The 22903-nt window shown below is 48.9% G+C and overlaps 1 protein-coding gene across 21 annotated transcripts in view; it reads left to right on the top strand.

Annotated features, from left to right (window-relative positions):
* SFXN2 (sideroflexin 2) overlaps nucleotides 1–22903 on the top strand; it is a 34675-nt gene that overhangs the window by 338 nt on the left and 11434 nt on the right. For 7 of the 21 annotated variants that reach the window (XM_033184273.1, XM_033184264.1, XM_033184196.1 and 4 more), the window contains exons 2-11: nucleotides 11371–11431; nucleotides 13368–13553; nucleotides 13741–13911; nucleotides 15507–15605; nucleotides 16399–16474; nucleotides 16803–16888; nucleotides 18693–18753; nucleotides 19121–19187; nucleotides 20117–20166; nucleotides 20459–20508. In XM_033184273.1, coding sequence (XP_033040164.1) covers nucleotides 11403–11431; nucleotides 13368–13553; nucleotides 13741–13911; nucleotides 15507–15605; nucleotides 16399–16474; nucleotides 16803–16888; nucleotides 18693–18753; nucleotides 19121–19187; nucleotides 20117–20166; nucleotides 20459–20508 — 875 coding nt within the window. In that variant the 5' untranslated portion in view covers nucleotides 11371–11402. Of the gene's footprint in view, nucleotides 1–11370; nucleotides 11432–11608; nucleotides 11685–13135; nucleotides 13273–13367; nucleotides 13554–13740; nucleotides 13912–15506; nucleotides 15606–16398; nucleotides 16475–16802; nucleotides 16889–18692; nucleotides 18754–19120; nucleotides 19404–19721; nucleotides 20167–20458; nucleotides 20509–22903 lie in introns of those variants that run through there. The other 14 variants (XM_033184296.1, XM_033184313.1, XM_033184305.1 and 11 more) reach the window with 9 other exon arrangements.

The following is a 22903-nucleotide window of genomic DNA, read 5'->3' as shown; positions in this document are numbered from 1 at the left end:
CGGGCTAGACTTCCACCTGCAGAAGCCACGTGGCGCGAGGAGTGTGCCCTGGGGCTGCAGATGGGCCCCTCTGCTCCGATCCCCATTGCCTGCGGGTGCCAGGCCGAGGGGCTGGGGCGTTACGAGCCGTCCGGGATAGGGGAGTACCGATGGGGGGAGACCGTCTGTCGGAGGGCAAGAAGCAGCCTGGGGCTGGCCCTGAGCCCTGAGGTGAGCTGAAGCACAGGTGAAAGGCGTTTTGGGGATCGGCCCAGTTTTTGTTTTGAGACAGGGTGTCGCTCCGTCGCCCGGGCCGGAGTGCGGTGTCGCGATCTCGGCTCACTGCAGCCTTCGCCTCGCGGGCTTAAAAGCGATTCTCCCGCCTCAGACTCTCGAGTAGCTGGGATTGCATGTGGGCGCCACCACGCCTGGCTAATTTTCTGTATTTTGTTTTTGTAGAGACAGGGTTTCGCCATGTTGCCCAGGCTGCGCTCGAACTCCTGGGGTCAAGCGATCCGCCCGCCTAGGCCTCCCAAAGTGCTGGGACTACAGGTGTCCCAAAGTGGTGAGCCACCGTGCCCAGCCTCTGGCCGGTTTTGCTAAGCTGCTTTGGACCGGACCGTGCACCATCTGTAGTCCTGGAGGAGGCAACAATGAGCCTGCATTTTCAGCCAAGGAAGAGCAAGAAGGGTAGTGGGGTGGGTTGGGAAGTGCTACCTCCCGCCCCTTTCCTGATGCAGAGGACTGTAAGAAGAGTTTGCACAAACGTGTTAGGCCCTGTTCTAGACGCTGTAGACACAGCAGTGGACAAAATCAGCCCGTATGGAAATTACATCCTTCCTAATGAAATACGTTTCATACCAAATTTCATTTCATTTTCACAACCCCTATAAATTGGTAATTGCGGCCAGGAGCAGTGGCTCATGCCGTTAATCCCAGCACTTTGAGAGACTGAAGGGGAGGATGACGCGAGCCCAGGAGTTGGAGACCAGCCCAGGCAACACAGTAGGACCCTGCCTCTATAAAAAAAATTTTTTTGGCCGGGCGCGGTGGCTCAAGCCTGTAATCCCAGCACTTTGGGAGGCCGAGACGGGCGGATCACGAGGTCAGGAGATCGAGACCATCCTGGCTAACACAGTGAAACCCCGTCTCCACTAAAAATACAAAAACTAGCCGGGCGAGGTGGTGGGCGCCTGTAGTCCCAGCTACTCGGGAGGCTGAGGCAGGAGAATGGCATAAACCCGGGAGGCGGAGCTTGCAGTGAGCTGAGATCAGGCCACTGCACTCCAGTCCGGGCGACAGAGCGAGACTCTGCCTCAAAAAAAAAAAAAAAAAAAAATTTTTTTTTAACTTAGCCAGAGGTTCTGTGGTGCCTTATAGTCCTGGCTACTCAGGAGGTTGAGGCTGGAGGATTGCTTGAGCCCAGGAGCTATTATCACACCACTGTACTCCAACCTGGGTGACAGAGCAAGACCCTGCCTCAAAAAAAAAAAACCAAAAAACAAAAACCAACATCTGCTGCTTGCATACCTGCTTCAGACCCTTAGAGAGAAAAGCAGTTCAGAGCCTTGACTAAGGAGGTAATGAATGGAGGTGATGATACAGGCACACAAACCCCTATAATCTACTCATCTCTAGACTGTTAGCCCTTTTGTGAAAAAGGCAAGGCAGATTGCTCTTTCTAAGTTGTCTGGTTTCTAACAGCCCACTTGCCTTGGAGTCAGACAAGTATCCATAAGCCTATACCTGGGCCTGCTCCTGTAATTATTACTCTCCTTTTCCAGCTTGCTCTAGGCAGCCTTGACCCTAATCCTTGCCTGTCTCAGTGGTCTTTGTGTCTGACCTTCTGGGGTCTTTGGCTACCTTGATCTTCCTCTGATGTAAGTACCAGCGATATGTTTCGTTTTTCTCCCTACCTGGGGCTACAAACAGGAATCTTGTGCACTTCTGCTTGTAAGAGAATACCTCAAGAAGGAATTTGGAAGCTTGTTTTTTCTGATCTCTGATACCATTTGTCAGAGAAAATCTCTCTCTGGGAAGGATGAGCATTATGTCAGAGATGATATTAGTCTATTTCTTTTTTTCTCTTTTTTCCCTCTCTTTCCCTCTTTTTTTTTTTTTTTTTGAGATGGAGTTTTGCTCTTATTGTCCAGGCTGGAGTGCAATGGCGCGATCTTGGCTCACCACAACCTCCACCTCCCGGGTTCAAGTGATTCTCCTGCCTCAGCCTCCCAAGTAGCTGGGATTACAGGCATGCACCACCATGCCTGGCTAATTTTGTATTTTTAATAGAGATGGGGTTTCTCCATGTTGGTCAGGGTGGTCTTGAACTCTCGACCTCAGGTGATCTGCCCGCCTTGGCCTTTCAAAGTGTTGGGATTACAGGTGTGAGCCACTGTGCCAGGCCTCTTTCCTTCTTTTTTAAGGAGTTGGCAAGTAGGCTATAGTGGATAGAGGACCTTGGGGAAGTAAGTAAGGCCTTAGCTATTGTCCAATCTTTGAGGACTGGATCTGTTGATTGTTGGTGTTTATATCTGCTGCAAGCACTTAGTCCAGGGCCAAGTGTACCAAAAATGCCCACCGTGGTGGCCCAATCCGTGTGCACTTTCTAGGCTTCAGTTTCCTCTCTGTAAACTGAGATCTTAGATCACTTGTCTTCAAGCTGTGACATTCTTTTTTTTTGAAGACGGAGTCTTGCTCTGTCACCCAGGCTGGAGTGCAGTGGTGTGATCTCCAGTCACTGCAACCTCTGCCTCCCAGGTTCAAGTGATTCTCCTGCCTCAGTCTCCCGAGTAGCTAGGATTACAGGTGACTGCCACCATGCCTGGCTAATTTTTTGTATTTTTAGTAGAGATGGAGTTTCACCGGGTTAGCCAGGATGGTCTTGATCTGACCTCATGATCCGCCTGCCTTGGCCTCCCAAAATGCTAGGATTACAGGTGTGAGCCACTGCGCCGGGCCTCAAGCTGTGACATTCTCTAATCCTAGGAGGGAGATACCATTAAATCACTGGTCTGATTTTTACTCCTACCTTGTTCCTAGTAGTGTAACCATAATCCTTCAGAAGTGGGGCTACCCTGGACATGATGATGACCTTTTTAGGGAAGACTAGATGTGGCTTGTGTGGGAGGAGGGACAGTAACTGTGGAAGAAAATTTAGAGACCGGTATGACTCAGCACAGGCAAGGTAGACAATTTGCAACTTCATGAAAGGTGAAATTTGCAACTCCATGCTCTTGCCGGGCATGGTGGCTCATGTCTGTAATTCCAGCACTTTGGGAGGCCAAGGTGGGCGGATCACCTGAGGTCAGGAGTTTGAGACCAGCCTGACCAACATGGAGAAACCCTGTTTCTACTAAAAATACAAAATTAGCCGGGTATGGTGGTACATGCCTGTAATCCCAGCTATTAGGGAGGCTGAGGCAGGAGATTTGCTTGAACCTGGGAGGTGGAAGTTGCGGTGAGCCGAGATTGTGCCATTGCATTCCAGCCTGGGCAACAAGAGTGAAACTCCGTCTCAAAAAAAAAAAAAAGAAAGAAAGCCTGCTCTTAGTTCTGTAACCTAGGCAGGTTCTGAGTTTGACTTAAGACAGGTGGTATCCTTGATGCCAACAGACCCAAGAAGTTGGAATGCATTTCAGGTAAGCAGTAAATATTCTTCGAGAGCATGTGAAAGATGTAGCAGGAAACATCACAGACATGATCCCTATGCTCGTGAGCCTTACAGTCTGTCAGGGGAGGCAGGCAGAGTTTATGCAAATCACAGTCAATGACAAGAAAGTGACAATCACAAATGCCCAGCATGCTGCAAAGGACACGATGCTGTAGAAGTGTAGAAGTATATATCATAGAAGGACTCGAGTTTGTCCTGAAGGAGTCGGGGAACAGTGCCCATTGGGGTACAGTGGGTGTGTGGGGGAAATGTTCCAGACAGATCGTTTAGGTTTTTTTTTTTTTTTTTTTCGGCTTTATGTTTTATTTAAGACAAGGACTCTGCAGTTTCTATCCTGACTTTAGTTAAGAAGGCAAAGGCTCTTGCATAATTAGCAAATGTTCAGTTTACCCCTTGATGATAGTCCCTCCATTCTGAGAAGCAGAGGACTTTTCCACGTTGCGTTAAGGGGAACAGATGTCAGAGAAGGTCTGGCCCTGTGTGTGCTGAGGGGGAGGCACAGCATTTTGCTCAGTCAGGCTGTCTCCAGCGTGCGTTAGCCTGGGGCTCTGTAAGCCAAGGCAGCATGTGGTCAGCCAACCAAGCTGACTCCTTTTAGGTTCATGTAGAGTCTGGGAAAGTGAACTCTTTTCCCTCCTCCCACTCCTGCTTCAGTTGGGACTGAGAGAAATGCCTTTGGTCTTTGAACCAGCCTGCAGGAGGCCAGGTGGCAGGGGAGAGGGGAAGTCTGAGTTTTGGCAATGGACTCTTTCTGTCTGTCGTCTGACTTCTCTGGAGATTGCCGCTTCAGAGAAGCATCAGGGCCAGGCTAGGGCGCTGTGGATACTCCATGTTGAGCCTCTCCTCTTGTCCCTGGTCCTTCCTCTTAGGAAAAGGTGTACCCCCAGCATATCAGCTTCCTGATGTCTCTTCCGCCTTAACGAAAAATCTAAAAATTGACCACCACTCTTCCTTCCCCAACTCGGTCCCTCCTACCTCTTTTCTTGAACTGGAACTCCTGGCCTCCCAAAGTGCTGGGATTACAGGCCTGTCTGTGCCTGTCTCTCTTCTTTCTGATGGTTCTTCCCATCTTTGGGGGCTTCCTTTTCTCGGCTTCTTTTTTTTTTGAGAGAGGGTCTTGCTCGGTTGCCAAGATGGAGTGCAGTGGCGCCATCTTGGCTCACTGCAACCTCCAGCAGTGATTCTCCTGCCTCAGCCTCCCGAGTAGCTGGGATTACAGGCACCTGCCACCATGCCCAACTAATTTTTTGTATTTTTAGTAGAGACGGGGTTTCACCATGTTGGCCAGGCTGGTCTCGAACTCCTGACCTCGTGATCTGCCCTCCTCGGCCTTCCAAAGCACTGGGATTATAGGCGTAAGCCACCGTGCCTGGTCTTGGCTTCTTTTTTTTTTTTTTGAGACAAAGTCTTACTCTGTCGCCCAGGCTGGAGTACAGTGGCACAATCTCAGCTCACTGCAACCTCTGCCTCCTGGGTTCAAGTGATTCTCGTGCCTCAGCCTCCTGAATAACTAGAATTGCAGGTGCCTGCCACCATGCCCAGCTAATTTTTGTATTTTTTTTAGTAGAGACAAGGTTTCACCATGTTGACCAGGCTGGTCTCAAACTCCTGACCTCAGGTGATCCACCCACCTCGGCCTCCCAAAGTGCTGGGATTACAGGTGTGAGCCACCGTGCCTGACCTCAGCTTCTTAAATGTCCTGATTTTTTAGGGTTTGTCCTCAGCTCTCTCCTCTTCCCATTCTGTGTGTGTTCTCACTGGAAAACTTTATCGTAAATCACCTCGATGCTGCTGACTCCGTTTTTTCCTTCTAGCTCTGACCTCTGTTTTCTTTCAAGCCTGAATACCCAGGGGCTGATGAACTTCTTATTCAGCAAATACTTGAATATTGTGCTAGGCACTGGGGTGACAGTGGTGAGCAAAATGAACATACCACCTCACTTTACAGGTGAATTATTTAACTTAGTTAAGGTGCTATTTCTAAGAAAAAGACAAAATGACCTAGTAGTAGAAGCTATAGAAGTAAATCTGAAAATTATTTGTACAAAAAAAAAAAAGGACAAATAGATACTATTCAGTGAAGAGAGGAAACACTAGCTTTTGAGTATGGTGTTTGGAAAGGACCTGAGACAGGATGCAGCCTATTGCATTTAAGAAAATCCTGGCCAGGCTTGGTGCCTCACGCTTGTAATCCCAGCACTTGGGGAGGCCGAGGTGGGTGGTGGATCACGAGGTCAGGAGATCGAGACCATCCTGGCTAACACAGTGAAATCCCGTCTCTGCTAAAAATACAAATAGTTAGCTGGGTGTGGTGGCACGTGCCTGTAATCCCAGCTACTCAGGAGGCTGAGGCAGGAGAATCGCTTGAACTCAGGAGGTGGAGGTTGCAGTAAGCTGAGATAGCACCACTGCACTCCAGCCTGCAGCCTGGGTGACAGAGCAAGACTCCATCTCAAAAAAAAAAAAAATCTCATGGCAGGACTGGGGGTGGTGGCTCACTCCTGTAATCCCAGCACTTTGGGAGGCCAAGGCAGGCAGATCCCTTGACCTCAGGAGTTGAGACCAGCCAGGGCAACATAGGGAGACCCTGTCTCTACAAAAAATACAAACATTAGCCGGGAATGGTGGCACATGCCTGTGATCCCAGGTACTTGGGAGGCTAAGGTCAGAGGATCTTTTGAGCCCAGGAGGTGGAGGCTGGGGTAGTGAGCCATGATCATACCACTGTACTCCCACCTGGGCAACAGAGCAAGACCCTGTCTCAAAAAAAAAAAAAAAAAAATAGGCCGGACGTGGTGGCTCACGCCTGTAATCCCAGCACTTTGGGACGCCGAGGCAGGCGGATCACGAGGTCAGCAGATCCAGACCATCATGGCTAACAGTGAAACCCCGTCTCTACTAAAAGTACAAAAAAATCAGCCGGGCGTGGCAGCACGCGCCTGTAGTCCCAGCTGCTGGGAAGGCTGAGGCAGGAGAATGGTGTGAACCTGGGAGGCGGAGCTTGCTGTGAGCCACGATCTCGCCACTGCACTCCAGTCTGGGCGACAGAGCAAGACACTGTCTTAAAAATAATAATAATAGGCCGGGCACGGTGGCTCAAGCCTGTAATCCCAGCACTTTGGGAGGCCGAGACGGGCGGATCACGAGGTCAGGAGATGGAGACCATCCTGGCTAACACGGTGAAACCTCGTCTCTACTAAAAATACAGAAACTAGCCGGGCGAGGTGGTGGGCACCTGTAGTCCCAGCTACTCGGGAGGCTGAGGCAGGAGAATGGCGTAAATCCGGGAGGCGGAGCTTGCAGTGAGCTGAGATCCGGCCACTGCACTCCAGCCCGGGCGACAGAGCGAGACTCCGCCTCAAAAAAAAAAAAAAAAAAAAAAAAATATATATATATATAATATATAAAATAATAAATAATCCCATGGCATTTGAAACTCAACATGGAGAAATCAAGCTTGCTATTAGTATTTTCTCCCTCAAAGCCAATTTTTCTGTGCTCTCTTGGTTAGCACCTATCGCCCAAGTCAGAAACCCTAGATATCACTCTGGATATTTGTCCTGTGTCAACTCGGCTAAGCTAAACAAGACTCCTGGGATTCCCTCTCTGGTATATTCCAGTTATAGTGGCTACCCAGGAGTACACATGCACCATCTTCCAGCTCTTCAGACAAACAGTAATCTAGGTGCTGCTGTGAGGGGATTTTGCAGATATAATTAAATTCCTCAATCGTTTGGTTTTAAGTTAATCAAAAGGGAGATTATCCTGGATGGCCTGACCTAATCAGGTGGAAGTCCTTTAAAGGAGGGCTAGACCACCCCTGAACCCCCTCTGAGGTTCTGGACTCTGAGCCATTACCCACGTTGCTCCCTCTCCCCCGGGATGGTCTGTTGCTGGTTGCCTGCCCTGCTGACTTCAGGATTGCCTAGCCAACAGCCACAGTTATGTAAGCCAATTAGCTAATTCCTTGTGATAAATCAATTTCTATATTTTATCAATATTATATTATGTCAGCTTTATATATATTTAGGCCAGGAGTGGTGGTGCATGCCTGTAATACCAGCACTTAGGGAGGATGAGATGGGGGGATTCCTTGAGCCCAGAACTTTGAGATTACAGTGAGCTATGATTGCACCACTCCACTCCACCCTGGGCAACAGACTGAGACCCTGCCTAAAAAGAGAAAAAAAAGTTATAGAGTTTATATAGATCAATGTATATTTATAATATATAAAGTTATATATTTATATATAATTTTATATAGCTATATGAATTTATGTTTATGTTTACATATTATATTTAAATAATTCATATATCTATATAAATAAATTTATATATTATAAATATATGTCAATATATCTATAAATTTTAAAAATTATATATTTATATAGATATATAATTTAGATATTTATGTAGATATAGAAATTATATATTATAAAATATAATATATATTATAGCATACAAATATATTTTAGAAATATATAAAATATGTATATGTGTGTGTCATAGGCCAGGTGCAGTGGCACACACCTGTAATCCTGGCACTTTGGGAGGCCAAGGCAGGCAGATTGCTTGAGCTCAGGAGTTAGAGGAACCCCATGTTGCCCCATGTTATGTTTTGGTATCTACCTATCTGTCTGTCTGTCTGTAATCTACTGATTCTGCTTCTCTGGTTGAACCCTGGCTGATACAGTGTTCCTCTTATACCTATTGCTTAGCAGATCCTAAGATTCCGCTTCTTTGAAAGATTCTCTCCTATTGGTCTCTCCTTTGAGTGTACTGGGTTCATTTGAGTCCTATGTCTTCTTGCCTAGATTATTGGGGTTCCCTTCCAGCTGGTCTCCCTGCATCCTGTGAAGTATGGGCACACCCTGTTTATTCTTACGACTACCCAGTTTGTTCTTGGTAAACTACATATCTGATCTTGTCACTCTTCTTCTTAAAATCTTTCAGTGACTTCCTGAAGTTTTCAGGCAAAAATTTAAAAGCCGCCGGGCACGGTGGCTCAAGCCTGTAATCCCAGCACTTTGGGAGGCCGAGACGGGCGGATCACGAGGTCAAGAGATTGAGACCATCCTGGCTAACACGGTGAAATCCCGTCTCTACTAAAAAATACAAAAAAAACTAGCCAGGCGAGGTGGCGGGCGCCTGTAGTCCCAGCTACTCGGGAGGCTGAGGCAAGAGAATGGCATAAACCCAGGAGGCAGAGCTTGCAGTGAGCTGAGATCTGGCCATTGCACTCCAGCCTGGGTGACACAGCGAGACTCCGTCTCAAAAAAAAAAAAAATTTAAAACCCTCAGCTTTTTTTATGACTCCATTTTCTTTCCTCTCTTAGCATATCAATTATACTTCTTTTGAAAACCTTTTTAGCAGTTGCCCAGGAGTTTGCAATATACATTTATGACTAATCCAAATCCACTTTCAAGTAACACTGTACCACTGCATGGAAGGTGCAAATACCTTAGAATGGAGTCCTCCCAATTCTCCCTTCCTATCCTTGATATTATTGCTGTCATGGATTTCTCTGATCCATGAACTATAATCACCAAATACATTGTTGCTACTATTATTTTAAACAAATATATCTGTTTGTTAACTGTTAACAATTCAGAATAAGAGAAATAAACATTTTTATTTATTTATGTTTGTTTGTTAATGTTTTTTCTGAGACAGGGTCTCACGCTGTCATGCAGGCTGGAGTGCAGTGTCACAATCACAGTTCACTGCAGACTTAGCCTTGGCCTCCCAGGCTCAAGCAATCCCCCCATCTCAGCCTCCCAAGTAGCTAGGACCACAGGCACATGCCACCACGGCTGGCTATGTTTTTTTCTTTTTTCTTTTTGTAGAGACAGGGTCTCACTATGTTGCCCAGACTGGTCTCAAACTCCTGGGCTCAAGTGATGCTCCTGCCTTGGCCTGCCAGAGTGCTGGGGTTATAGGTGTGAACCATTGCACATGACCAGAAGAACTTCTCTTAACATCTTGTAAGTCAGGTCTGCCAGTGACAAATTTCCTGTTTTGTTTGTCCAAGAAAGTCCTTTTTTTTTTTTGAGACAGGGTCTTCCTCTGTCACCCAGGCTGGAGTGCAGTGGCTCAATCTTGGCTCACTGCAATCTCCGCCTCCTGGACTTAAGCATTCCTCCCACATCAGCCTCCCCAGTAGCTGGGACTGCAGGTGTGCACCACAACACCTGGCCAATTTTTCTAGTTTTTGGTAGAAAAAAAAATACAAAATGAGGTTTCACTACATTGGCCAGGCTGATCTCAAACTTTTGACCTCAGGTGGTCCACCTTCCTTGGCCTCCCAAAGTGCTGAGATTACAGATGTGAGCCACCATGCCTTGCCGACTAGAATTTTTTTTTTTTTTGGACAGAGTCTCACTCTGTCACCCAGGCTTGAGTACAGTGGCATGATCTTGGCTCACTGCAACCTCTGCTGCCCAGGTTCAAGTGATTCTCCTGCCTCAGCCTCCTGAGTAGCTGAGATTACAGGCATCTGCCACCATGCCTGGCTAATTTTTATACTTTTAGTAGAGATGGGGTTTCACCATATTGGTTAGGCTGGTCTCGAACTCCCGATCTCAGGTGATCCATCCGCCTTGGCCTCCCAAAGTGCTGGGATTACAGGCATGAGCCACCACGCCTGGCCCCGACTAGAAATGTTTTAAGGGATATAAAGCAGTTAGTACTTGAGATGGTTCTTCTGTAAGATATGGGGATAGGTGGAAATGAGTAACAACCAACAGGATCAGATGGTATGCACCCCCAAATAGTAATTCCAATGATCTATGAAGACGAACATTCCCACACCATCCCTCACCACGGACTCAGTGTTTCTCAATGAGAGACAGAATTTGTGTGTGGAGGATCTGAATCCAAGCCCTTCTATTGTGTAATTGCGTTAATATTATTTGTTTCTTTTTTTTTTTTAACATTTACTTCAGATTCAGGGGTACATGTGTAGGTTTGTTACATAGGTTAACTTGTGTCACTGGGGTTGTACAGATTATTTCATCACCCAGGTACTAAGTTTAGTACCCATTAGTTATTTATTCTGATCCTCTCCCTCCTCCCACCTTCCACCCTCAAGTGAGCCCCAGTGGGGTCTGTTGCTCCCCTTTTTGTGTCCATGTGTTCTCATCATGTAGCTCCTACTTATAAGTGAGAACATGTGATATTTGGTTTTCTGCTCCTGCATTAGTTTGCTAAGGATAATGGCCTCCATCTTCATCCATGTCCCTGCAAAGGACGTGATCTCGTTCTTTTTTGTGGCTGCATAGTATTCCATGGTGTACATATACCACATTTTCTCTATCCAATCTGCCATGGATGGGCCTTTAGCATTTCGGCAATTTCTATTGACACATGTTCAAGTTCACTGATTCTTTCCCTGGCCATGTCCGGTCTACTGATGAGTCCATCCAAGACTTTCTTCATATTTGTTACAGCATTTTTGATTTCCAACATTTCCTTTTGATTCTTTCTTGTTTCCATCACTGCTTACGTTATTTGTCTGTTGTCCACTTTTCCCTTCAGAGTCCTTAGAATATTAACCATAGTTTTATTTAAATAATTAATAATTTTATTTATTATTTATTTATTTATTTTAACCATAGTTATTTTAAATTCCTGGTCTGATAAGTCTAAAATCTCATATCTAAAACTGGTTCTGATGCTTGGCCTGTTTCTTCAAACTGTTTTTTTTTTTTCTTTTTAGTATGCCTTGTAATTTTTCACTGAAAGCTGGACATGATGTACCCTGTGAGAGGAACTGAGGGGTGAGGTTTTGTTTATCTAGGTTATGTTTACTGTTTGCTGTAGCTATGGGTATAAAAGGCTAAATTTTCTTCTGGCGTCCTTGTTCTTGTCTCCCCTACTGTCTATGGGTCTCTAGAGACTTCTTAAATAGGGCCTAAGATGTGTTACTCTTTTTGTTATCATCCTTGTAATGATAGAGGAGCCCTGCTGGTGCAGTGGTGACTTGAGGGAGTGGAGGGATCTGCAGTCCTGTGATGAGGTCTCAGTCTTCTGGTGAGTCTGTGACCCTGAGCCTTCACAAGAGCTTCTCAGCCTCCCCTTGTCCTCTTTAGGTGAGACAGGAAGGCAAGAGGTGGCTGGAGTTCTCTTTCCCCGAGTCAGTTAAGTTCTGGTAAAACCCAAGATGGTTAGGCTCTGGTAAAATAGTTTCCCTCAAGGGTAGACCTTGTTAAGAAGAATGAAAGGGCTGGGCATGATAGTGCATGCCTGTAGTCCCAGCTACTTGGGAAGCTGAGGTTGGAGGATTGCTTGAGCCCAGGAGTTTGAGGCTGCAGTGAGCTATAATCATGCATGTCAATTACCATTCACTCCAGCCTGGATAAAATAATGAGGCCGGGCGCGGTGGCTCAAGCCTGTAATCCCAGCACTTTGGGAGGCCGAGACGGGCGGATCACGAGGTCAGAAGATCGAGACCATCCTGGCTAACACGGTGAAACCCCGTCTCTACTAAAAAGTACAAAAAACTAGCCCGGCGAGGTGGCAGGCGCCTGTAGTCCCAGCTACTCGGGAGGCTGAGGCAGGAGAATGGCGTAGACCCGGGAGGCGGAGCTTGCAGTGAGCTGAGATCCGGCCACTGCACTCCAGCCTGGGCGACAGAGCGAGACTCCGTCTCGAAAAAAAAAAAAAAAAAAAATGAGACTCTGTCTCTAAATAATAAAATAGGCCAGATGCGGCAGCTCACACCTGTAATCCCAGCACTTTGGGAGGCTGAGGCAGAAGGATTGCTTGAACCTAGGAGTTTGAAACCAACCTGGGCAACATAGCGAGGTGCCATCTCTACAAAAAATATAAAAATTAGCCAGGCGTGGTGCTGTGTGCCTGTAGTCCCGGTTACTCAGGAGGCTGAGGTAGGAGGATCCCTGAACCTGGGAGGTAATAGTTGCATTGAACCATGATCACACCACTGCACTCCAGCCTGGGTGACAGAATGAGACCCTGTCTCAAAAAAAAAGTAAAACTAAATTAAAAAAAAAAGAACAAACGGCTTTAGGTGTTTTTTGTTTTGTTTTGTTTTGTTTTCCCCCCCCGAGAAGGAGTCTTGCGCTGTCACCCAGGCTCAGGCTGGAGTGCAGTGGCATGATCTCAGCTCACTATAACCTCCATCTCCTGGGTTCAAGCAATTCTCCTGCCTCAGCCTCCTGAGTAACTGGGATTACAGGCGCCTGGCACAGCACCCGGCTCATTTTTGTATTTTTAGTAGAGATCAGGTTTCACCATGTTGGCCAGGCTGGTCTCAAACTCCTGACCTCTTGATCCCCTCACCTCGGCCTCCCAAAGTACTGGGATTACAGGCCTGAGCCACCGCACCGAGCTGGCTGTTTTTCAAAATGGCTACTTTTCCCATCTCCCTGCCAGAAGCACCCCGGGGTATTATACTGTTTAATGCGTGGGCTTTTGTTCCCATAGCTCCCCAAGCACAGGCACTGTATTGTCTCCTTTTGCAGTCCCTCCTGCAGTATGGTCAAGCACAGAGCTGACCACCAGCAGGCCCTCAGGAAACACGTGTTGGTGCCCAGTTGCTCAATCTGATGACCATTCACTGGGCCCCTCCCAAGCCGAGTCAGAAGATGCCCAGTAGCTAGTGAGAGCAGGCTGTCTGCAACAGTGGGAGGTGCTCAGGTCCTCTGCGGTGGGCTTTGATTTAGGGGACAGTCCTCTTCTTCCTCTGTCCCTTAGGTCCACAGTTTTATGTGTGAACAAGATGGAGGCTGACCTGACTGGCTTTAACATCGATGCTCCCCGTTGGGACCAGCGCACCTTCCTGGGGAGAGTGAAGCACTTCCTAAACATCACGGACCCCCGCACTGTCTTCGTATCTGAGCAGGAGTTGGACTGGGCCAAGGTGATGGTGGAGAAGAGCAGGTGAGTGGTTGGGGAAGGGCTGGAAGTAGCAGGGTAACATTGATGGGTCCTCTTGGGTGGAGGTGGAAACCGAAGATGAAGGAATAGGCAGAACTCTTAGGGCTGGGGGCTGGGAGAAGCGAGAGTAGGGAGACTGGGAGATGTTGATCAGGCAGGATGGTGACTGCCTGCTGTCCTTGGGTGGCAGGATGGGGGTTGTGCCCCCAGGCACCCAAGTGGAGCAGCTGCTGTATGCCAAGAAGCTATATGACTCGGCCTTCCACCCCGACACTGGGGAGAAGATGAATGTCATCGGGCGCATGTCTTTCCAGCTCCCTGGTGGCATGATCATCACGGGCTTCATGCTCCAGTTCTACAGGTGGGACTTGGGGGCAGGGCCGTGGGAGGTACAGCTGCCTGGATCTGCTGGTCAGGGAGCCATACTATGATAATAATAATAGTTCTCTTGATTGGTCACTTACCAGATACGAGGCACTATGCTACATTCTTTGCACGTATTGCTTCAGTTAACCCTCTCAACAACCCTACACTATAGGTACTATTGTTTCCATTTTATAGATGAAGAACTAGAGTTCTACAGAGGCTGAAGAACTTGTCCAAGTTTAAACAGGCAGTAAATACGGGTGCCTGGATTTTAACTGAGGCAGTCCTATGTAGAACCCTCAACAAATAAGTTACCCCAATTTCCTCTTTAAAAAGTACTTATTCCACAATGATTTTAATTATGTAACAACCAAACAAAACAATAGGTCGTCCCTTTCTTGGCATGGCTGGGGAGAGAATAGACTGCCTCTGTAGCTGCTGGATGTGTGACTCTTCTTCCCACCTCTTCCTTCCTCCCCTGCGTCCCCTACCCCATGCATTGATTGGTTCAGCTATTGAGCTGGGCTTTGGGCCAGGTGTTGGGAATGTAAAGGCTTCAGTAACCACCCCATCAAGGAGCTCCTAGTTTTGTTGAGGAGACCAAGAACTGTAAACAGTTACAGTACAGCTTGGTAAGTGGTAGGCTGGGGGAAGAACATGGGGTTGTGGAAGCAGGAGCATGGAATGACTTACTCTGTCTCAGGAGGGGCAGGGGAAGGGTTGGGAAGGTTCCAAGGAGGAAGTGCTCTGTCTCAACAGAGCAGGGTTCGGCCACGTATGGAAGGAGGAGGGGGAGATATTTGAGGCAGAGGGGTCGGCCTGAACAAAAACCCAGGCACATAAAACAATATGGGAACAAGCAAGGCGTGGTGGCTCATGCCTGTAAATCTCAGCCCTTTGGGAAGCCAAGGTGAGTGGATCACCTGAGGTCAAGAGTTCGAGACCAGCCTGACCAATATGGTGAAACCCCCCTCTCCACTAAAAATACAAAAATTAGCCAGGCGTGGTGGTGTGTGCCTGTAGTTGCAGCTACTTGGGAGGCTGAGACAGGAGAATTGCTTGAACCTGGGAGGCGGAGGTTGCAGTGAGCTGAGATCGTACCACTGCACTCTAGCCTGGGTAATAGAGCGAGACTCTGTCTCAAAAAAATAAAAAATAGGCCGGGCACGGTGGCTCAAGCCTGTAATCCCAGCACTTTGGGAGGCCGAGATGGGCGGATCATGAGGTGAGGAGATCGAGACCATCCTGGCAAACATGGTGAAACCCCATCTCTACTAAAAACATACAAAAAAGTAGCTGGGCGAGGTGGCGGGCACCTGTAGTCCCAGCTACTCGGGAGGCTGAGGCAGGAGAATGGCGTAAACCTGGGAGGTGGAGCTTGCAGTGAGCTGAGATCCGGCCACTGCACTCCAGCCTGGGCAACAGAGCGAGACTCCATCTCAAAATAAAAAATAAATAAATAAATAAAAAATAAAAACCTAGTATGAGAACAGTGTGGGGACCTGCAGATCACGTGCTTTGACTGGCGTGCCCTCAGGACTCCCTGCCACCTGACTTCTTTCTGCCTCTCCTGGCCTTCCTCACTGGTAGGACGATGCCGGTGGTGATCTTCTGGCAGTGGGTGAACCAGTCCTTCAATGCCTTAGTCAACTACACCAACAGGAATGCGGCTTCCCCCATATCAGTCAGGTAGGAGACCTGAGCCCCAGGCTGTCCTCGTGCCTCCCACGAACAGCTTTTCTAAAGGGTTCTGGGCCGGCAGTCCTTCCTAGGCAGCGCCTGCACTGAGCAGGTGACCAAGTTACCCTTTCCCAGGGTTTGGAAGTATTTTCTCAAGCTGAGTAGGAGTGCATCTTCTTCCTAGACCAATTCCAAATGTGTTTATTCATTCATTCTCTAAATATTTCTTCTTGAGTGTGTATTATGTGCTGGGGATGTGCATGGTTGTACATTCTGGGATACATTGTTAAGACGTGTGGTTGGGCCAGGAACGGTGGTTCACACCTGTAATCCCAGCACTTTGGGAGGCCGAGGCAGGCGGATTGCCTAAGATCAGTCTCAAACAAACAAACAAACAAAACACCCAGAAAACCAGGGTTGCAAGGCAGAGAACAGCAGAGCTGTGTCTGTGTAGTTAGGCCACTTAGAGCAATCCCTTCTGTGGAGACGACATTTCAAACTGTATCCTGAAGGTTGAGGGTTGAACGACCCAAGAGCCCAGGGAGCCCCTCGCCGCATAGGGAGCAGCCATGTGCAGAGGCTCCGAGGCAGGAAGGAACTCGGTATGTTCACAGTACTGAAAGAAGGCCAAGGGGGCTGGGGCGCTGTGAGCGACGGGGAGAGGGTCACAAGATAAGGCTAGGGACAGATCCTGTGTGGTTTTCAGGCACGAAGCCTCACCAGCCGACTTTCTCCCTCAAGCCCGTGGTTTGGCCCTCAGCTGGCAGGCGCCCCACTCCCAAGCATCTCTCTCCTCCCCCAGGCAGATGACCCTTTCCTACTTCACAGCCACAACCACTGCTGTGGCCACGGCTGTGGGCATGAACATGTTGACAAAGGTATGGTCTGGGGCTGCTGCAGCATGGTGGCCACGCGGGGGCACCAGAGTCCTAGGGAAAACATCCTTCCCCCAGGGACAGTTCCCCAGGCTGGGTGAGCTGGGACTGGCCAGAGCCCTGCTGGCCAAGTGATGAGAAATACACCAGGGCTGTCCCCAGGTTGGTTCTTCTTGGGCCTTTGAGGGAGTTTGGGGTTCTCAGAGTGGGTGTCTGGATGTGTGGCGGTAGCAAGGCCTATTTTTCTTTTTTGTATTCTAGTCGTTCAGCCCCCTCCCCTCCCATCTTCCTACACATCTCAACAACTCCTACTGTTCCCTTCCTCCAACAGAAAGCACCGCCCTTGGTGGGCCGCTGGGTGCCCTTTGCCGCTGTGGCTGCGGCTAACTGTGTCAATATCCCCATGATGCGACAGCAGTGAGTATAGGCCCCTTTTCTCCCTACAAACCACAAGATAAGCAGAAAAGGGGCAAGAAACCAAAGCAGTGGGTGGCTTCTGGGGACTGTGGTGGGCATGGGGAGGGCTGCTGGGCTGAGCCTCTGAAGGGCCCTGGGATTGGCTACTCCCCTGGTGATGGCCCCGGGAGTGGGGGGTGACTTCGGGTTAGGCCATGTGTTGAGTCCTGTGGGAGTCCTCTCCTGGGTGATGTGGAACGGGAAAGACAGGGTGGACCTGTGGAGTTTTACACTGCATTATGTCCTTTTGGACCTGTGTTAAAATTGTGAACTCCTCCTACTTCCCAAGCCCTGGGGATGGCATACAAAATGAAAAGTATCAGGCTGAGGTGTCTAAAGATAGCACAGAACCCACAAGCTTTGAAAGAAGCCAGAGGAGTAGACAGAAATTTTCCAGGCACCCAACTCTAAGCTTTTCAGGAGAAAAGGTAAAGGAGAAACTTACTGTGTCTCACAGTTCTTATTTCTTGACTAGAGAAATCTCTGTTATGAGATTTTAATGATATAATATATATAAAGCACTCAAAATAGCACCTGGAACATAACAGATGCTATATAAGCGTTCACTGTTATTTCTACCATTGTCATCATCATCAATATGTACAAGCCACATTTTCTTGGGACTACCAACAAATGGAAAATGTTCACACTAGCCTTTGTAGAAGGAGCGCTACCAGAATAGTTGTGCACACATGCCGCTCTGCTCATCTTTCCTTCCCCATCCAGTGAACCTTTCCTAACAGGAGAATGAGTCCCTGCTACCTACCGGGGCTTGGGTTGAGTGCTGTCAAGAACTGGCCTGAGAAGAATAGCTAGGGTGGGCTGGGTGCGGTGGCTCATGCCTATAATCCCAGCACTTTGGGAGGCTGAGGTGGGAGGATCACCTGAGGCCAGGAGTTTGAGACCAACCTGGCCAACATGGCAAAACCCCATCTCGACTAAAAATACAAAAATTAGGGCCGGGCACGGTGGCTCTCGCCTGTAATCCCAGCACTTTGGGAGGCCGAGGTAGGCAGATCACGAGGTCAGGAGATCAAGACCATTCTGGCTAACACAGTGAAATCCCATCTCTACTAAAAAAACAAAAAATTAGCCGGGTGTGGTGGCAGGTGCCTATAGTCCCAGCTACTCGGGAGGCTGAGGCAGGAGAATGGTGTGAACCCAGGAGGCAGAGTTTGCAGTGAGCTGAGATGCCACTGCACTCCAGCCTGGGCAACAGAGTGAGACTCCATCACAAAAAAAGAAAAAAGAAAAAAATTAGCCAGGCATGGTGGTGCACGCCTGTAATCCTAGCTACTGGGGAGGTTGAGGCAGGAGAATCACTTGAACCCAGGAGGTGGAGGTTGTCATGAGCCGATATGCCACCGCACTCCAGCCTGGGTGACAGAGCGCAATTGTCCCAAAAAAAAAAAAAAAAAAAGAATAGCTAGCGTAATCCTTACCAGGTCCTGTAAAGTGGCGCCAGGATGATCCCCATTTTGCATATAAGAAAAACTGAGGCTTTGGGAGGGTTAAAGACTGCTCAAGGTCACATACATACGCTGCAGTTTCAGGACTCAACCCAGACAGTCCAGGCCCAGGGCCAGCGCTCTCAGCCACTGCCCTAGATCGCTCCTAAGATACTGCTCATTGGAGTGCAGAAGGAAGGTCAAAGGCCCAGGCTACAGGAGGTGGCTTCCTGGAGCTTAAGTGGCCTGGCATGTCACGTGGCTGGCAGGCTTCCATCACCCCTTTCCCAAGTCCAGTAACTCCTGTCTGTGTTTAGGGAGCTCATCCAGGGAATCTGCGTGAAGGACAGGAATGAAAATGAGATTGGTCATTCCCGGGTGAGTAGAGGCCTCCCTTTGGGGTGGGAGGAGGAAATTCCCTTTCATACCCTGTCCCCTCCTTAGTGGTCATAGTGGGCACCATTATAGAATTGAGAAGCCTTCTCTGACTTCATCCTCACTCCCTGTCAAACTTTCCCCGTGTTGCTCTGTTCAGAACAGGCCCCTTCTGTCCTTTCTCTATCATTTCTGCTCCATAAAAACCTGGCTGGGGGGAGGGGATGAAGTGAGGTCACTTAGCACTTGGAGGGTCCTTCTCTTCACCTTTACTATCTCAGACTTGGCCATGATGCTGACCCAGCCCCCTGGTGCAACCCGTGTACCCTGGATACATCATTTCTGACAACTTACTATTTTCTGCCCTCAGAGAGCTGCAGCCATAGGCATCACCCAAGTAGTTATTTCTCGGATCACCATGTCAGCTCCTGGGATGAGTAAGACAGGGAAGCCCTTCCATCCTGGGGAACCCTGTGACACAGGATGGAGGTCTCAGCTACACTCAGCTTTTGGGTGGGAGGTGGGGCCCACCCTCTACAGCTGTGCTTCTCAAACTGCTTTGCTTGATTGCTGCAAGCCTAGAAGAACCACACTAATTCCTAGAACATCAGTTCATTCAAGGTTTGGGGTAGAAAGTTATTTTCATTTTATTAATACTTGTCAAGCGCCGGGCGCGGTGGCTCAAGCCTGTAATCCCAGCACTTTGGGAGGCCGAGACGGGTGGATCACGAGGTCAGGAGATCGAGACCATCCTGGTCTACATGGTGAAACCCCGTCTCTACTAAAAAATACAAAAAACTAGCCGGGCGAGGTGGAGGGCGCCTGTAGTCCCAGCTACTCGGGAGGCTGAGGCAGGAGAATGGCGTAAACCCAGGAGGCGGAGCTTGCAGTGAGCCGAGATCGCGCCACTGCACTCCAGCCTGGGCGACAGAGCCAGACTCCGTCTCAAAAAAAAAAAAAAAAAAAAAAAAATACTTGTCAAGCATTTGTGTTTAATGTGTAGACAGTGTGGGGTGCTAGGGAGAGTGGTAGAGAAAATAAATTCCCTGCTTTGGTTTGCTTCCAGCTGGGGGCGTATTGCAAAATTTGTTTGCATGAGCATACAAACGCATTTTTGCGTTTTGACAAGGAGGCTTTGGACCTAGCAGCGCATATTCTCCTGTTATCGCAAGTGTGCAGGTTGAGAAGCTTGGGAAGCACTGTTGTGCCGGGACTTTGGGGAGAGAGGTTGGGGGTGGCCATGCCTACTTACTTTTCTGTTCTACCTCATGGTTAAGTATTTTCTGGAGCTTCTGCTGAAGGAGAGGTAATTTCCTGGGGAAAGCCTCCCAGCCCTCCCCTCAGCTTCTCCCCTGGTCTCTTCCAGTCTTGCTGCCAGTCGTCATGGAAAGGCTTGAGAAACTGCACTTCATGCAGGTATGTAGGGTTTGCCTTGGCATTTTCCCTGCCCAGAGTGCCTCCAGCCACATCTGTCCCTGGGGACGCCTGACATCTCACTCAAGCCCACACCAGTCTCCACTGGCCTCTTGTTTAGATATCATGGCCAGTTTCCTGACCTGGTCTGCAGAGAACAAGGCCTTCTTTGAGGGCTAGGGGGTCCTTGCCTGTGGGTTTTTCTACCTGGCTGATCCATGGCAGAGCAGGGATGGGGTTCACCTTGTGGCATAGAAGTACCATGTGGATCTGTCTTTTATTTGTTTTTATACAGAAAGTCAAGGTCCTGCACGCCCCATTGCAGGTCATGCTGTGTGGGTACTTGTAAGTATCATGTTTTGATGGTTTGGGTTCTGTGTGGCTGGAGTACTTGAGATGTGTCGTCTTGTCTAGCCTGTGTTGGAGAACGTGTACTCCTTTACCTGACTTTAAAAGTGGTCAAGCTCAGAATACCTGTGGTCCATCTGGAAAGCTCTTGCCCCATCTTTTGTGAGGGCTTCAGGCTGGCTAGACTTTACGCATATGTCCATGTAGGAAGTCCAGAGGTGCCCTCCCATCCTAGGGTCTCTCCTTTGACCTTAAGTCTGGAGCAGTTTTTTTGTGTGTGTTTTTTTTTGAGATGGAGTCTCACTCTGTCGCCCAGGCTGGAGTGCAATGGCGCAGTCTCAGCTCGCTGCAACCTCCACATCCCAGGTTCAAGCAATTCTCCTGCCTCAGCCTCCTGAGTAGCTGGGATTACAGGCATGCACCACCATGCCTTGCTAATTTTTGTATTTCATCATGTGGCCAGGCTGGTCTCAAACTCCTGACCTCAAGTGATCCACCTACCTCGGCCTCCCAAAGTGCTGGGATTATAGGCATAAGCCACTGTGCCTGGCTATCTGGAGCAATTTTACAGAAGAGATAAGAATGAGGAGACATAGCTTTGGCTGGGACTGTCATGTGTCCCAGACTCACACAGCAGGGAAATGACACCAGTCATGTCAGTGTTCTTGGGTATCTGCCGTTAACTGGAGAAGTCCTAGCATTCACCATGCGTTTCAGGGCCATGGGACTAATGACAGCAACACTAACAGCTAACATTGACTGTATATTTTCTCTGTGTCCCCACTGAACCCAATGCTTCACACCTATAATTTCACTTAATTTTCCCAACCTTAGAAATCTACGTATTATTATCATCTCCTTTTACAAATCAAGAAACTGAGACTTCGAGTAAGAAACTTGCAGCCGGGCGCGGTGGCTCAAGCCTGTAATCCCAGCACTTTGGGAGGCCGAGACGGGCGGATCACAAGGTCAGGAGATCGAGACCATCCTGGCTAACCTGGTGAAACCCCGTCTCTACTAAAAAAATACAAAAAACTAGCCGGGCGAGGTGGCGGGCGCCTGTAGTCCCAGCTACTCGGGAGGCGAGGCTGAGGCAGGAGAATGGCGTGAACCCGGGAGGCGGAGCTTGCAGTGAGCTGAGATCTGGCCACTGCACTCCAGCCTGGGTGACAGAGCGAGACTCCGTCTCAAAAAAAAAAAAAAAAAAGAAACTTGCCCAAGGGTATATAGCTGGTAACTGCTGGAGCTGAGATTTGATCAACAGTCTAGCATTATGCTATACCAACTTCTGCTAATCGAGTAGTTACCATGGGCTGGGTGCTTTACATACATATCTCATTGAATCCTCACAGTAGCCCTGCAAAGTAGGCACTGCAAAGTGGGCTGCAGTAGCCCCAAAAAGTAGGTTGTCCTTCCTCTGTGTCTCTGAGGTAACTTGCCCAAGATGGCACAGCTAGTAAGTGGTAAAACTGGGATACCAACCCAGGTCTGTCAGAGTCCTGCATCCTGTAAGACCTTGCCTCCCAAACCCTGGTCCATGCCAGCATCATTGGCATCCTCTGATAACTTGTTAAAAGTAAAGACTCTGCAGCCCTTCCCCACACCCCCTCAGTTGGCACCTGCATTTTAATAAGCCCCCGAAGTTATATGCACAGTGAAGCTGGAGAAACTGCCTTTCACTGTGCTCTGACAGCCTAGGTGTTCAACCAATAAAGAAGCAGGTCTCAGAATCCACAGACTTACTCCCTCCCCTCCATAGTGCCCCTCCCCCACTGCATAGTGCCCCTCCCCCTTCTGGTCGCTCCTCCCACTACAAGTCAATCTTCCCCCTCCAAGTTGCTCCTCTCCCTCCTCATCACTCCTCCCCTCCATGTCCTTCCTCCGTCTCCATGTTGCTTCACCCCATCCAGTCCAAGTTGTTCTTCCCACTCCAAGTAATTCCTTCCCTCCAAGTTGCTCCTCCCCCTCCAAGTCGCTCCTCACCCTCCAAGTCATTCCTCCCTCTCCAAGTCACTTCTCACTCTCCATGCTGTCCCTCCAAGTTGCTCCTCTCCCTCCATGTTGCTCCTCCCCCTCTGTGTCCCTCCTCTCCCTTCATGCGGCTCCTCCCCTCCATGTCGCTCTTCCCCCTCCATGTTGCTCCTCCCCCTCCAAGTTGCTCCTCCCTCCTTGTCGCTCCTCCCCCTCTATGCCAGCAGTGCCTGGGCTCCTTTGGCCCACCGCTCACAGTCCCTGTTTACTTCATTGTCTTCTTCCTCTGCCTGAACAATGCAGTAAAGGGTGGGAATGAGTGATGGGGGTTGGGAGGGTACTGGTTTCATCCCCCTGCCAGAATGAGTATCCTCGCACTACGGGAACAGGAGAAGGGTTGGAGGGAAAGAATATGGGGCCA

This window comes from Trachypithecus francoisi, unplaced genomic scaffold (assembly GCF_009764315.1).
Source record: "Trachypithecus francoisi isolate TF-2019V2 unplaced genomic scaffold, Tfra_2.0 Contig01579, whole genome shotgun sequence".
NCBI classification, from domain to species: domain Eukaryota; kingdom Metazoa; phylum Chordata; class Mammalia; order Primates; family Cercopithecidae; genus Trachypithecus; species Trachypithecus francoisi.
The sequence above is the reverse complement of the archived record's forward strand: the minus strand, read 5'-3'. Positions and strand labels throughout refer to the sequence as shown.